The 13,904-nt window shown below is 48.9% G+C and overlaps 3 protein-coding genes across 3 annotated transcripts in view; 1 reads left to right on the top strand and 2 right to left on the bottom strand.

Annotated features, from left to right (window-relative positions):
- LOC8038641 (active breakpoint cluster region-related protein) overlaps positions 1-5,695 on the bottom strand; it is a 189,135-nt gene extending 183,440 nt beyond the window's left edge. The window contains exon 1 of the mRNA XM_042290938.1: positions 4,134-5,695. Coding sequence (XP_042146872.1) covers positions 4,134-5,508 — 1,375 coding nt within the window. The 5' untranslated portion in view covers positions 5,509-5,695. The remainder of the gene's footprint in view (positions 1-4,133) is intronic.
- A 73-nt stretch (positions 5,696-5,768) lies between these two features.
- On the top strand, positions 5,769-8,402 carry LOC8037059 (telomere length regulation protein TEL2 homolog). Its single transcript, XM_029970245.3, has one exon. The coding sequence runs from the start codon at positions 5,979-5,981 to the stop codon at positions 8,379-8,381; it is 2,403 nt and encodes an 800-aa protein (XP_029826105.2). The 5' UTR covers positions 5,769-5,978; the 3' UTR covers positions 8,382-8,402.
- The window catches only part of LOC8037058, a 35,934-nt gene continuing 30,397 nt past the window's right edge, over positions 8,368-13,904 (bottom strand). Inside the window, exons 11-12 of the mRNA XM_029970244.3 lie at positions 9,434-9,539; positions 8,368-8,644 (exon numbers count right to left, since the gene is read on the bottom strand). Of these exons, the coding sequence (XP_029826104.2) occupies positions 8,503-8,644; positions 9,434-9,539 (248 nt within the window). The 3' untranslated portion in view covers positions 8,368-8,502. The remainder of the gene's footprint in view (positions 8,645-9,433; positions 9,540-13,904) is intronic.

Genomic DNA, 13,904 nt, shown 5'->3' with positions numbered 1-13,904 from the left:
GGCAGGGCACACAAAAATCTCGGCTGCGCATGCAACCAGTGACGACGGCCATTATAAACGAAATGAAAGGTAAAAGCCGGCCAGCCAAAAAAAAAAAATCTGTTTTTTTTTTTTTTTTTTTTTTTTCACGTCAAGAAAGGTGACAGTTTCCAGAATACCGCAGATGGTTTTGCCTGTAAGAAATTTTAGCCGAATATTATTCGAGTAATGTTCATCATGAAGGTCCTGCTGTACAAAATTACTAAACAAATATACCCACTTTTTTTTTTTTTGTAAGTTGCCTTTTATACGTTATGACCTCGACCTTCAACAACATCATCTAGCAGCTATAATTAGAATAAAAAGCTAAAAAAGAAAGCAATAGATCTTTCTTTCTTTCCTTTTTTTTTTTTTTTTGCCGTTGAAGAGCGAGGCATGCGAACCGTTTCGCGTTACCCTCCAACTTGCGCAACAAATTGCGTGCTTGCAATGTGCTCTGCCGAGACCGGCATGTTTGAAGAGTTTAATGACGCCTCTCAGCTTCGCTTCGTTGCACTGGGTAAGCTAAAAAGCCTCCGTACCCTCGTCAGTTATATCTGGGTTGGCACACGCCGCGTATCATTTGGGGACCCGTTTGAAAAATGGACGGCGAAATTTAGAACGACTATTTGACATTGAGTTCGCATTTATTTCTGACGTATAGCACGAAAATCAACTGCAGGGTTAATATTAATGGTGAAGACACCTTTCACGGTTCCAAGCAATTTTTCACCTATCGAATGAAAAAAAATAACGAATGAAGTTATGCGATGTGGCTAGTACTAATGTTCTATCACCGTTGTACATTACACTAAATTCACGTTCCTGCCTTCACATAAAAAAATAAATGGGCGTGCGAATACCGGTTCGTTGTGAATAGCACTGCGTTATTCATGAATCATAACCTTCGCAGTGGAAGACAAAGCCACGGCAATCCATTTTCTTAACAGCGTTAAAACTGGCGATGATATTGCGTTATTCGATTCAAACCAATATTCACAAACATTTTTTTTTTTTTTTTAACTGGTGAAGTTGTTAGCCCCCTCTCTTTCGTCAGTAAACCCCTTCTTCAAAGGCAAGTCATGCGCACTCATTGATGGCATCGCGATCGTTTCGCTCTAAAGTTCGATTTTAATTAAACGACCACAAGTTTGGTAGTAACAAAACAAGAAGTCTGGATTCAATGATTCATAGAAGCTGAACGACGTACTCCTAACATGACGACTTGCCCTCGGTAGTTAGATTTCGTCCTGCACGCATGTTTTATCTACTGCGACAAAATGTCCACGACTACAAACACGTTGTCGCGACCGTCAACGTCCTGCGTCGCGTTTCGATCCTGCGATGACGTAGAGTAACATTGGACTGAGGGAGTGCTTTTGAATCCCCGATGGTGCAACATTTACACCCATATTTGGGGTGCTACACGTAAACTGCGCCGCACAGTTGGCGAGCACGACATCGGTACTTGTTTGTCTTTTCACATTTTACTTCCTAGACAAGGTATTAGCGAACACCGAATTTTAACGCTGAGGATAATGTGCTTTCACCCACACAAGCAGTTCATAAAAAAACCTTCAAATGCTAAAAAAAAAAAAGCGACTGTTTGTATTTGTTGCAGTCCGTATACCGGAGCAAAAGAGGCGCCGTATGAAACAAGCACTTCCGCCATATTTCCTTACATTGTGTACGCAACATTCTCCTTCACTTTGTGTGCTCAAGACAGGGTTATAAGGGTTCGACTCCCTAGAGGGGGAATTCTGCCACTGCAGTACATTCTAGCACAGAGAGTACCTTCTTCCAATTATCGGTATATGTCCTTATATGTGTGTGTATGTGCTTGAAAGCTGATTCCCCCGAGCAGCTTCGCCTCGGCTTGCATATCCCGACAGGCGTAATATTACGAAGCATCGGTGTTTTCCGCGAACAAAAGTCGAGCAGTCTCGTTTTACAGAAGGCAGACCCGCAATGGCGAGATTCGGCGCATAAAAGAGACGCAGCAGCCGCTGACGCATCGGCGAGAGACCACTCCAAGAGCGCGGATATATATGAGAGAAAAAAAAATAGAAAACGAACGTGAGAAATGTCTTGCAAAGGTATAGGTCTAGACGCGTTTTCCAACTTTGAAGTAGATACTGATAAAATTCCGCAGTTCCCTAGCTACGAGACAGAAGCCTGAGCTTCAGATAACAAGTAACCAAGAATGACGATCATCATGATACTCCGCTATGGGCACATTCACCATACTGAATATGAACACCACCTATGCCTACTTACTAGCAGAGGATTCTGATACTCAATCATCGGGAAACTCCGTGCAGCCATGCTATCTGCATGCTGCGAGACAGAGCTTGACGTTTCAATTTTCAGAATCCAGAGCAGAACCCGTTTTCCTTTTTAAACAAACATCGTCTGAACATTGCTTTTTTTTTTCGCGCGTTTCCTAGGTCACGGTGGCGATTGGCTAACCGCCGAGCTCTGCGCAAGCCTTAGAAGTGCTGGTCCTGTGCATAAACAGTGCAATCGCTTGTCTGCGAGAAGCACGATGTCCGAGTACAAAAAGGAAATAGAAAAACTAAAGAAACTGATTTGAATTTTGATAATCAGAATGAGAAGAATCATATTCAGCGACCGACCGGAGATTGCAGTGTGCGTCGAACAAAACAATATGTCGGCCTGTCATTCGGTGCGTTTCTTTTATTTTTTTTTTTTTTCCCCTTTGGAGAATGTTGTATTACGTTCTCGGCGTGAAATGCAGGGAAGCTAAACAGCCGCCGTTTTCCGGGGTGACAAAAAAATCCCCAGAGCAGCTAGCTGTGTCTTGAACTGAAAAGCAAATTATAACTAACGGAAAATGCACCTAACTAGAGTCACTGTACGGGTTCCCAGAGTAACGCATTCCATTTCTTTCTTTTCGTTTAGCCGACAACATACTCAATCTAGCCGATCATGTTTTGACTTGGTGAGCATCATTGGACGGTAGCGATCGCATGACACAAGCACCGCTAGGATGGATGGATGAATACGGCTAAGCCCTTTGGATCGGGCGGTAGCTTACGCCACCTAGCCATTTTGTTTTTTACCATTTAAGCTTAGAATATTTAAATGTGAAATCTATATTCACTCCGCAGTGCAAAGAAAGACTAGACTCACCTCCATCAGCGCTTTAAGCGGCTTTAATTGCCACTATCTTGGGTCCAGCAAACGACTGCTTATCGAACGCGCGTTTATGCGCCATCTTTTTCACGCGGTTACCGATGTCAAAACCAAGGAGGTTGTGTACTCAGTGGCACAATGCCTGCTTGTTGCGCTTTTGGGTGCAGCAGCAGGTCGGAGGATGGAAAGACTCTCCCGAATCCCGCTTGGAAGGCGGCTTGGCTGGCCATAATTAAACGAAACGATTTCGAACCCATGCAACAAGCAAGCTTTGTGAGCTGAGTGCCGATTACAGCTGGTTCGCGGAATGAACCAGCTTTTTCAACACGCTCCAATGCATGTCACTATTGCCTTCACACCCCCGTCGACGCTAGGACCCAAGATGGCGGCGCCAAAGTTTCGGTGTCAGCGCCGCGGTTCTAGAATGAACCTGCGGAGTTTCGTTACTCTGGGAACCCATACAGTGACTCTGCACCTAACCGACAGCTGATGAAGACAGCCTCACACATATATGTAAGCAGCTCTCAAAACAGGAGTCTCTCTAACGTCGAAAGTTGTGTACGAAGTACTATTTAAAAATGACTAAATTATAGAATAGAGGGGCAAAGCAGAACTTTGTCTCGGTGCGCCTTACGAGTTCTTTGTATGTCCTGCTGGGTCTGTTCACTGTCCGAATAATACAGCCCTCCTTGATGGGGCGCGCGGCTGTATCCAGCTGAGTCCAACTGCCAGAGCACCTCGATTCACAGATGGTCATCGGTAGCATCCAAAATGCGCATCCAGGTCCTGGTCTCCTATCAGGCCGTAGATAAACTGGTGACCAGACACTAACCACAAACGTTGTTGTTGGGTGCACTAGACTACCAACCCGTGGTAAAGGGACAACGCCTCCTTCCCTCCGAGCGGAATGTAATGCCCGTGGTCGACCGCCGCGCATTGAACGAGAGCAAGACACTCACCGGAATCGACGTCGAGCAGTTCCTCCGCCTTGCCGCGATCGGCACGTCCGCCAGAACCCGCGCCGCTGTGATCGCTACCTGTGGTCGCCGTACCGGCGTCGTGATCGAGCTCGGTGTCACTGGACATGGACCGCAGGATCGAAGCACCGTCGTCTTCCTCAGAATCCATCGACTCGGACGCCTTGAGCAGCGTGATGTTCTCGTAGGTCGCAGACGAGGAAGACGTCGTGGTCGCCGAACCGGAGACCAGAGGCGGTCGGCGGTCCTCGTCCAAGAAGGGCCCCGATGAACCGCGGCGCTCGAACTTGCCGAACTCTACGTAGTCCGGCTCGGGACTTATTCCGACGTCGTGGTCTTCGTCATCCGCACCCTTCGAGGACGACCCCTCGTCGTCGAAGGCGACCGTATCGTAGATGACGTCGCAGCCGTCCTGGTCGTCCGCGGCGTCGTTGGTTGCGGGCGTTTCGCCTAGTCCTTCCCGCGTGCCGACGGACTCCTGGTACGACGGCGGAAAATTCGGCAGCGCGCCGCCGGCGCCCGCCGGAGGCTTGAACGTGCTGAACGCTGGCTGAGGCTCCGTCGCTGAATTCTTTGTCGAATTAGGCTCGCATGTACCGGGAGAAGGTTGGTTTTGAACGGCGGGGGCAGCGACCGGTTCCGATGTCGGCGAGGAAGGCTCCTTTTGGGCGAGCTGGTTGACCTGCGCCGGAGGCGGCCACTTGGCTCGCTTGGGCGGCGGCGTCGGGGGCTTCCGACGACGCCGCGCCTGGAGCAAGAGCTCGTGAGCGTCGAGTCCTTCGAAAGACGCGGAATCGGTCTTTGGAGTCGAAGAAACCGACTCGGCGTTTGAAGCCGCAGATCGCGTGAATCCGCTCACGGCGATCACGGTGACGTACGGCTTGCCGTGTTCGTCCGTGTCTCCGTTCGTGGGCGGCTGCGGCGCCGCTTTGTTTTGGGACGCTGCGAGTTCACTTTGTGCTGACCGAACTTTACCGTAGTTCGAGTCCGGCGGCTTGTCACCTGGCGATGACGTCGCGCAAGCGTCCGACAGTCCGTTGGAACATGTTCCGTCGACGCCGTTGCTGTTGCGGTTGCGGCTCGCGCTGTCGCCATTTTCGAGACCGGCGTTTGTGTCGGCGAAGTTGTGGCTGTTGTTGTTCGCCTTGTCTCGGGACGTGGATCGCTTGGCATCGGACAGGTACCGCTCGAAGTACTGCACGAGGAACTCCTCCTGCTCGAGCTCCTCCCTCAACTGCGCCACGCGTTGCCGATGAGTCGAGAGCAGGGTGCGTACGTCCTCTTCCCATATCAGCGAAAGTTTTGAGTGCGGAAAACGCTTGGCCCAGTTTCGCTGCAAGTCGTTGAATGCTTCCATCGCTGACGATCCGACGTCCGCGTCACTGACAACACACCAGAAGCACACACACACGCACTTGACACTTTCAGAGGATGACGCACAAAATCACCGACGAAAACATCACTCCGTACAACTCACCGACGCGACGAGACAATGTGCGCACCACATCTCAAAGACGCTCGCGCCCATCTGAGCTTCATTTCAGTTCTTCGCCGCGGGTGGCGCTAGCCGCGAGGCTTGTGGCGCCATCTGGGCGTATTCACGCGAAGCGTACTTCTTGCGTACTTCTCGCGCAGTGTTTGTGTTGTGTTCATGGTTGTTACGTGGCTGGTGCGACGACATGATTTGGTAGCGCGGTTTGTCCGAAGAGCTTGTTTCAGTGCAGTGTGAATGAACCCAATTGCACGTAGTGGTAAGTTCGTTCTACCACGACCGACTTTATGGTGTGCTCGTCGACGGCAAGCCATCCAACGCCGACAACGTAAACAATGGCTGCCTCTGAATTTGTCGCGTCGAGAGGTATCGAACTCTCTCGTAGACTTTTGTCTCAGACATCTTTCGAACAGCAAATCGATGATATCGAGAGAATCCTCCGTTCTTCGGCCCCAGGTATCGTCAGGAGTGAGGACTCATCCCTGTATTGCCATTTCATAGCGGCCCTGCTCGACAGTCTGAGTGCCAGTGCTCTGAAAAACCGGGACGAAGAAGAATTGTACGACGCTACGATACTACGAGGCTCACCCGAGGACGTTTTCGTGGTTTTGGCGACCGCCTTTCAGCGCTGCGACAAGAGTTACAAGCGAGACAAGCTCGTCGGTCTGCTTGACAAGTTCCTCCGCGGTCGTTACTTGGAAGAGCTGTTAAAGAGGCGTTGTAGTCGCCACTTGAAGACTACTGATGAAGTTTCGTGGGCCATGCTTGAAACGCTGCTGGTTTCCCTACCGGAGCGCCTCGCAAACATCAACAAAAGGGACGTGCCCAAGACTCTGACGACTGAGGCTTACTTCGCGACTGTGATTGATGGTATGCTTCACGCCTTCGATTACGCGGCGGAGCATCTCAGTAAGGGTGTTGACGTCCACGTAACCTTCCTCAGCAGACTGCTCGGGCGGATATGTCTGGTGGGTCAGTCTGGGCAGATCGCCAACCTCTTGCTGCCGGAGCTGGTGCGACGCTGCGTGGACGACTTCCTGTTTCGTCGGGTGTGCTGCAAGGTGATCACGACCGTTCCCGACAACAGCATCGAGAGTGTGGTCACCACTTTGCTTACGGCCCTCGAGGATTTCGCTCAAGTCGACTGGTTCTTAGCTGATTCAGTGAGCACTTCCAGCAAGCTCAAGTACACTCTCACGGTTAAGCTACCGCTTGTCAGGACCTTCAGCAATGACAAGATTTTACGGAATCTTATAGGTTACCTCGCATCCTCCGACAGGAGGCGGGAAATGTTCCTGGACCTCACGAGGGAGCTTCTCAGTGTGTGGGGGGACAAGACATTCATAAAACATCAGAGTGAGCAGCAACAGAAATACCTGACTAGTGCTCTGATGATCTGCACGGGACACTTGAAGTTGCATCACTGCACTAATACTGAAAGGGATGCCTTAATGCCCAAGCTGCTTCACGGTGTGCAGAGCCATATAGAGTCTCCAGAAGAATGGGTTCGGACATATGGAATGGTTGTTGCTGAACAGCTTAGCAAGGTTCTTCAACCGGAGGGACCAAAGTTGAATTTTGAATGCCCAAATGATGAAAATGTGCAACATCTGCTTTCACTCATGGATGTCTCTCCAAGTCCCCGGGAACAAGAAAATAAAGCTGTTGGCACGGAACTATCGAAAGCTGAAGCTCAGCTAGAAAGTGACACATCTAATGGACCTCCAAATCTGGATCTAGACAGTGACGACGACCTCGAGGCATATGACATGTCGCACGACAAACCCAGTGGTGTTAAGATGCCCCTCTACTTGCGGGACTGCATGGAGGGACTCCTCGAACAAGAGGATAGAGACTGGACGGAATCATGTTTAAAAAGTGCTGAAGGTCTGATTAAGAACTGTGAAGATGAACTAGAGGATGTTGCAGGTGAACTCTGCAAGGTCCTTCTCTACCTGGAGGATAAATACAGTATTCCTGACTTTCTGTCTCTCAGGCAGCAAGCACTCGTGTCGTTGGCCGAGAACTCTCCCAAGCTCGTGGCCACATACCTGACTGAACAATTTTACCAGTCAAATCTAAACATTCGTCAGAGACTTGACATCCTTGAAGTTTTGGCTTTGGCCAGCGACAAACTTTCAAAGCCATTGACAAGAACCACAAAAGTCAGGCAACAAGAGAGTGTTTCAAGCATTACTGATGCCCACTGGAAGACTGTGGTTATGGAACGAATCAATGCTAAAACGAAGCGCATCAGTAAAGGGAAGAAAAATGAAGTCGTGCCCACCAAAAGTCGATTTGCTGATGTGGCTGGTTATTTTTTCTATCCCTTGATGAGATATTACGACAGGAAAGAAAATACCTTTGACCTGTTGGGTGAAGACAGCTTCGTGTTGGCACGGCTCATCTGTACGCTGGGTATTGTGCAAAACTCTGCAATCCATTCCCCAAAGAGCTGCCACATGGCAAGCTGTCTACTCGAGTTCTTGTCGGCGCTGAGGTACCACACCGAAGCCTGTGTCCGTGATGCCATCCTTTTTGCCCTGTCTATGATCTTGGTGAATGTTCCTGCAAGCAGCTTGCTGTCAACTGCAGAGCACGAACTCCTTGAAATTCGCCAATGGTTGCAGTTTGTGGTGGAAAAGGACTCTTACGAAATGTGCAGATTCAAGGCAGCACAAGTACTCCAGCTTTTGGCTACAGAAGTCAACAAAGAAATGCCACTTTCTGATAAATAAATATGATTGCCTTTGGCTTTATTTCAATTCTTTTTATTAATGAATATGGTGAAGGTGCTTAATGATCTTAAATTATTGCATTTCTGTTACAGACAAGGCTGTTCCCATTCTCCACAAGGGTTTAGCTCTTGCTGAGGAAGAGCCGGGATGAAAGCTGATTAGACAGCGTTGCCAAAGACATTACTGGTTCAATCTTGCCAGCCACTACCCTGTAGTTCTCTTGGTCTTCAGTCCGTGTACTATGGATTCCCTCACCATTGTACCTGTAAAAAGAAGTGTGGTTTGTCAATGAGAGACCGGCATACCCAGGCTTCTAATAATAAAAATGTATGGCTAGCTACAGAGGCTTCTGCAATTTCTGGTCTGTAGAAAAGGTGAGTTGTGTAAGATTGATAGTTTGGGGAAATATTACGAAGTGGTATTTCCCCAAATTGATTGAGAATGGTGAAGTTCGGAGCCGTAATGAATCTAAATGCTGGTGTGTCTCATATATCAAGTTCTCATCTGTCACGTGTCGAATGATAGTCATTGCACTTTGGCTGGAAAGTTCCCGGCAAGGGGGCCTTAACTTTATCCTGGCCGTTCTCACTGCGCTGAACAATGCTTTGACCACAGCTCTGCTCCTCTGTAGCTCTAAGTTGAGTTGTTAGTTTCCAAATATTTGAACTGCTGCCGGACAAGCTGCTCATGCATCGAAGTTATCAGCTTGTTAGTTTTCTTGGGGATCAACTTAAACATGGGCGTACCAACCGGGGGGGCAAAGGGGGCGCTTGCCCCCCAGTTTTCAGAGGGGGGGGGGGGGGGGGGGGGGAAGGCATGTGTTTTGTCCCCACCTGAAACAGCCGCCTGTGGGCAGGGAAAAACACTGGCCGACGGCGCCCAAGGGATACCAAAAGCACCGCCCCCCGGCCTTGGGGGGAGGGGGCAGCAGAGGGGGAGGTGTGGTTTGCCCCCCCCCCCCCCCCCCAGCACTTAAGTTCAGTGGCGTACCAAACAAGTTGGTACGCCACTAAACTTAAAACAATGATCACCTGGTAAAAAAGGCTGCTTACATTAGAAACACCTCTTTGATAGCATCATCGTTCAAAAACTCTCCATGCAGCCCTTGTACTGTGCTCATCCGGGAACAGTTAGTGTTCCATCTCCGCAATGGGCTATCTGCAAGTAGAAAACGAAGACAATTTGCAAAATGCATGTAGTGACTACAGTTCGCAGTAAATGATTTATGGCAAGGCGAATGCGATTCGTGCGTTTTGGAGATCTATACATGCCTTGCACTGACGTCACATCATACATTTCGCACCACAACTGCAGACAGAGAGGGGGAAGCTGGTTTTGAGCAAATTTTGAGTGAAGGGTTAATCTCCTATAATATTCAGAGGAACAATAGCGACTTCTAGGTAAGTCTGCGACGCACAAAGCAGGGTCCGAAACATGGGCGTCGGCAGGGGGGTGCAAAAGGGGCGCTTGCCCCGCTCCCCCCCACCTCCCCCCAAGACAGAGTGCCTCCCCCCCCCCCTCCCCCCCTCCCTTCCCCAGCTCTCTTGGGTACGGGGGATCGAATGACGTCGCGAAACAGCTTTTCTAACAAACGGAGAAACCAAAAGCTATCCTAAAATAAAATCCACGCACTTTTGTTTCCTAGAATCCTTCAGCAATAAACACAAAAAAGAATAAGGTCTCCACTCGGTCAGTTGCGATCAGCCGCGCCCAGCTGGCAAAAAAAAAAAAAAAACATAGGGAGGAACAGTGACTTCCGAGAACACCACAGTCCTGTGCAGTAAGGAATCACAGGCATTCGGGTGAAACTCAGTAAAATTCTCCCAAAACAGAGCGTCTTCTACACATAGCGGGATTCTTCCAAAAAGCCCAACGGAACAAATCGGCGTAGCTACGAGTTGGAGATAGTCGGCGTTCCCCCTTCGCTCCGTCTGCGTAAGGAGCATACCTCGGCAAATTCATTCATGAACTCGCTCATTCACCTTCATTCACATTCTCGGCGTGAATCTGAATGGCTCTGAATGAATTCTTGAATTCGAAAAAAATCATGATGTGATTGTGAATTACTTTGTGAATTTGAATGAATTCGTGATGTGATGGTGAATGACTTCGTGCATTTGAATGAATTCGCGAAGTGATGGTGAATGAAGTTGTGAAGTCGTGATGGTGATGGTGAATGACTTCGTGAATTTGAATGAATTCATGATGTGATGGTGAATGAAGTCGTGATGTGATGGTGAATGACTTTGTGAATTTGAATGAACTGATGATGTGTTGCGATTGTGAAGGACTTCGTGAACTGAATGACTCAATGAATTCGTGGCGTGATGGTGAATGGCTCGTGAAAACGATGAATTTGTGATGTGCGTGGCTCGTGAACTTGATACGTTCGTGATGGGAAGTAATACCGTGAGCTTAATTCTCTACGTGATAGTGAATACGTTTATGAATTCAGAATAGGCGGAAAACATGTTACGCAGGTGCTTGCTTGCTTGCTGGTTGTTTTCATCCTTCACCGCAAACCGCAGGAACCCATTTGACTTTAGCGGTTTGGGCATCAGTCTCGCTGCGTAGCCGTGCGCGCCTCAGCGCGGTGGTCCTTTGTCGAGCACTTCCGTAGTAACACCTGTTTATAAGGGAAGTGTGGTGGCAGCAATGAAGGGGAGGGGGGAGGGGGGCTGGTCGTTTTCTTTGGCACTTGACATTTAATTTTGCCGTTGTTCTGAGCGGTTCCTTGTGAATCAATTGAGCTCCTTGCCGACCTTGTCCTTCCGGGGCTTATGATCCGGAATCCCTAAAGGCTCTCGCTGTGCCGCTCCCCTCGTGGGTCGTGCGTGGCGCAGCCGCGCTTGTCCTCGGGCACTAGTAGCAGCAAGCGCCGCTTCGTCTATGCGGCGCAGCCAAATATGGTTTCAAAAGGGACGAAGCCGACGTCACGAGCAGCGCACCTAATCCAGCGCCGAGACAATATCACGTAACCTGCCGGTTCCGCGCAGCGGCGCACGGAGCACATTCACGTGACACGATCGCAGCGCGGCATTGGCTGGGTTGGCGCTCTATCAATGTGCTTTGCGTTTCGCGCAGTCGAAATACCCTACTTCCCCGGCGGAGTCAGGGCCTGGTTTTAAGTGGCTGACACAAAAAGGCGCCACAGTCCTATTCCGGAAGAACTGTGAACTCGTGAAGGGCTACCAGCCGTGAAGTCGAATTTAGTCAAAATGAACCTGAATGACTTCGTGAATTATGCGGAATTCATGACGTGATAGTGGATTCCGGTGAATTCGTGTTGACCGTGATGGTGAATAACTTCGTGAAGTGATGGTGAATTCTGATGAATTCATGATGTGATGATGAGTTCGGAAGAATTCGTGAAGTGATGGTGAATTCGGATGAATTCATGATGTGATGGTGAATTTCGATGATTTCACGAAGGTGAATTCCGATGAATTCGTGGTGATGGAGGTGAATGACTTCGGGAATTGGTGATGTGATGGTGAATGACTCCGTGAATTCGGAGGCGGCGGTGATGTGATGGGTATGAATTATTGGCGCGGTTGAACGCCGTGATGTGAAGGGGTTGAATTCTCGGTGGAGTTTGAAAGCCGTGATGTGAAGGGGATGAAGTTTTGGCGCGGTTGAAGGCCGGGATGTGAAGGGCCGTGACTTTGGGAGGTCGGAGTACCTTGTGACGTGAATGCGAATGAATCTGGAGACGTGATTTTGTTTGTGATGTGATGGTGAATGAAGGGGCTCTAAAATGCTGACCTATGGTAAGGAGTGGAGCGAGCGGGCCCCGGGGGGAAGAGGTGGGGGGGGGGGGTAGCTTTGGCATTTTGGGGGGTGTTTCCTCCCCCCACAATAACCCCCTGTCTACGCCACTGCTCACGCCAGTGCTTTGTTTTGTACATGTGCCTTTGGGGTTTTCTTCTCCTTTGCCCGTAGCATGCTGCGGCCATGGGAAAGGAGAAGAGGGGGGCAGACTTGGAAGTAATCCGTTACAAGTAACGGGATTACTTGTAATTAATTACTTTTTGAGCAATTTTGTAATTAATCTGTTACTTTTCTAGAAATGTAATTTCTAACGTAATTCCATTACTTTTTTAGTAGTTGGGGCGGAAAGAAGAGAGGGGGGGGGGGGGGGGAGGAGCGCGGGCACATAGACTGAAGTCAAAAGCTTGTGAGGGGAACTCGGAAAAGAAAAAAAAGAAGGTGGAAAGTGGGAAACAGAGGGGGGAGTTGGGGGAGTCAACTCCGCTGTCCCTTCAGCACGATAACAAGAGGAGGGCCCCGACAGAAATAGAGAAAGAAAGAAAACGGGAGTCTTCACAAAACTAGAGAGGTTTCATAAGACAAACGAAGGGTCGCTTACACAATGCAAAAACGCCGTGTTTCGGTCGCTTTTTCTCAGAAAGAGAAGCCCCTTCTGAGCCTTGGGCACTTGATTCGGAGTAGGGCGAAAGAAGAATAGAAGAGTAATGGCCCATAAAAATGTCACATGACACGGATCTCCCAAACTGGAACTGTGGCGTGGGTCTGCTGCGTCTGCTGTTTCTTTTTTCTTAGATCATTATCGGGAAGTTTGTGCGATCCAGTCCCAGCCCGCGCTCAGATTTCAGAAGCGGAAGGACGTGAATAAATACGTAAGCAGCACCCTGAGAACAAGCTCGAAGTTGAACTCATAGCTCTCTTTCGCGTCTTTTTCTTTAAATAAAAACAGTAGCCACTACAACTTCGTGTGCACAGAGGACGGTGGGGAGTCAGACTCCCCTCCTATTTTTGCTTGTTTGCGTTTTGTGCGGGGAAGGAATGGAAGTCGCTGTGAGTTCCAAATACGGGGCGTTACGGGGCAAAAGGCCAGATGCCGTCCAGTTCCAAGAACGATTGTAGAACTTCAGTGCCTTCTGACGGTTTTACGTGGCATTTTTCTTATATTTTCTTGTTACACGGCGAAGAAAGCATGTCGTTTCTTTCCCGTGATGGAGACTCAAGTTTTCCAGCTTTCTGGTCAAGTAGAGACCAACACTAGAGCCATAGCTCAGCCTACAAGCGAACCTATTCGCGACTCCAACTAACTATAGGTGGCGCCACTCATTTTTCGAAATGGCGGTTATAGTGAGGGTTGGAGATGCGTGCCGCGGTTGAGCCTGTCTAGTGTCCTGGCTTCACTGGGCGACAGAAATTATTTCTGGTAATACGAGGAAGCTAGAATGTTATGAGCGCAGGTCACCTCTTTACTCTGAAAACAAGAATGCTGTTCAGCGTAATATTTACGCAAGGATGCGCGTTTTAATTATCGAGCGAAGCCGAAACTAACCTCTATTTTGGATTTAATTTCTCGATATAGAACTTAATTTCTGATTCTTTAATAACTCAACATCTGTCTCACATCGTAATTATTTAGTTAGAGATGTTCTTCGCGGAAACTTTATTTTGTGCCATACATGCTCGATCCAGGCTAATATTTGTAGTTGTTGTAGTCGCTGAAAAAAACGGTGCTGATATTTGTGCGTTCTCGCTGCTTTT

The sequence above is a fragment of the Ixodes scapularis genome, unplaced genomic scaffold (assembly GCF_016920785.2).
Source record: "Ixodes scapularis isolate PalLabHiFi unplaced genomic scaffold, ASM1692078v2 PGA_scaffold1__304_contigs__length_218370807, whole genome shotgun sequence".
Classification (NCBI taxonomy): domain Eukaryota; kingdom Metazoa; phylum Arthropoda; class Arachnida; order Ixodida; family Ixodidae; genus Ixodes; species Ixodes scapularis.
This window is presented reverse-complemented; position numbering and strand designations above follow the sequence as displayed.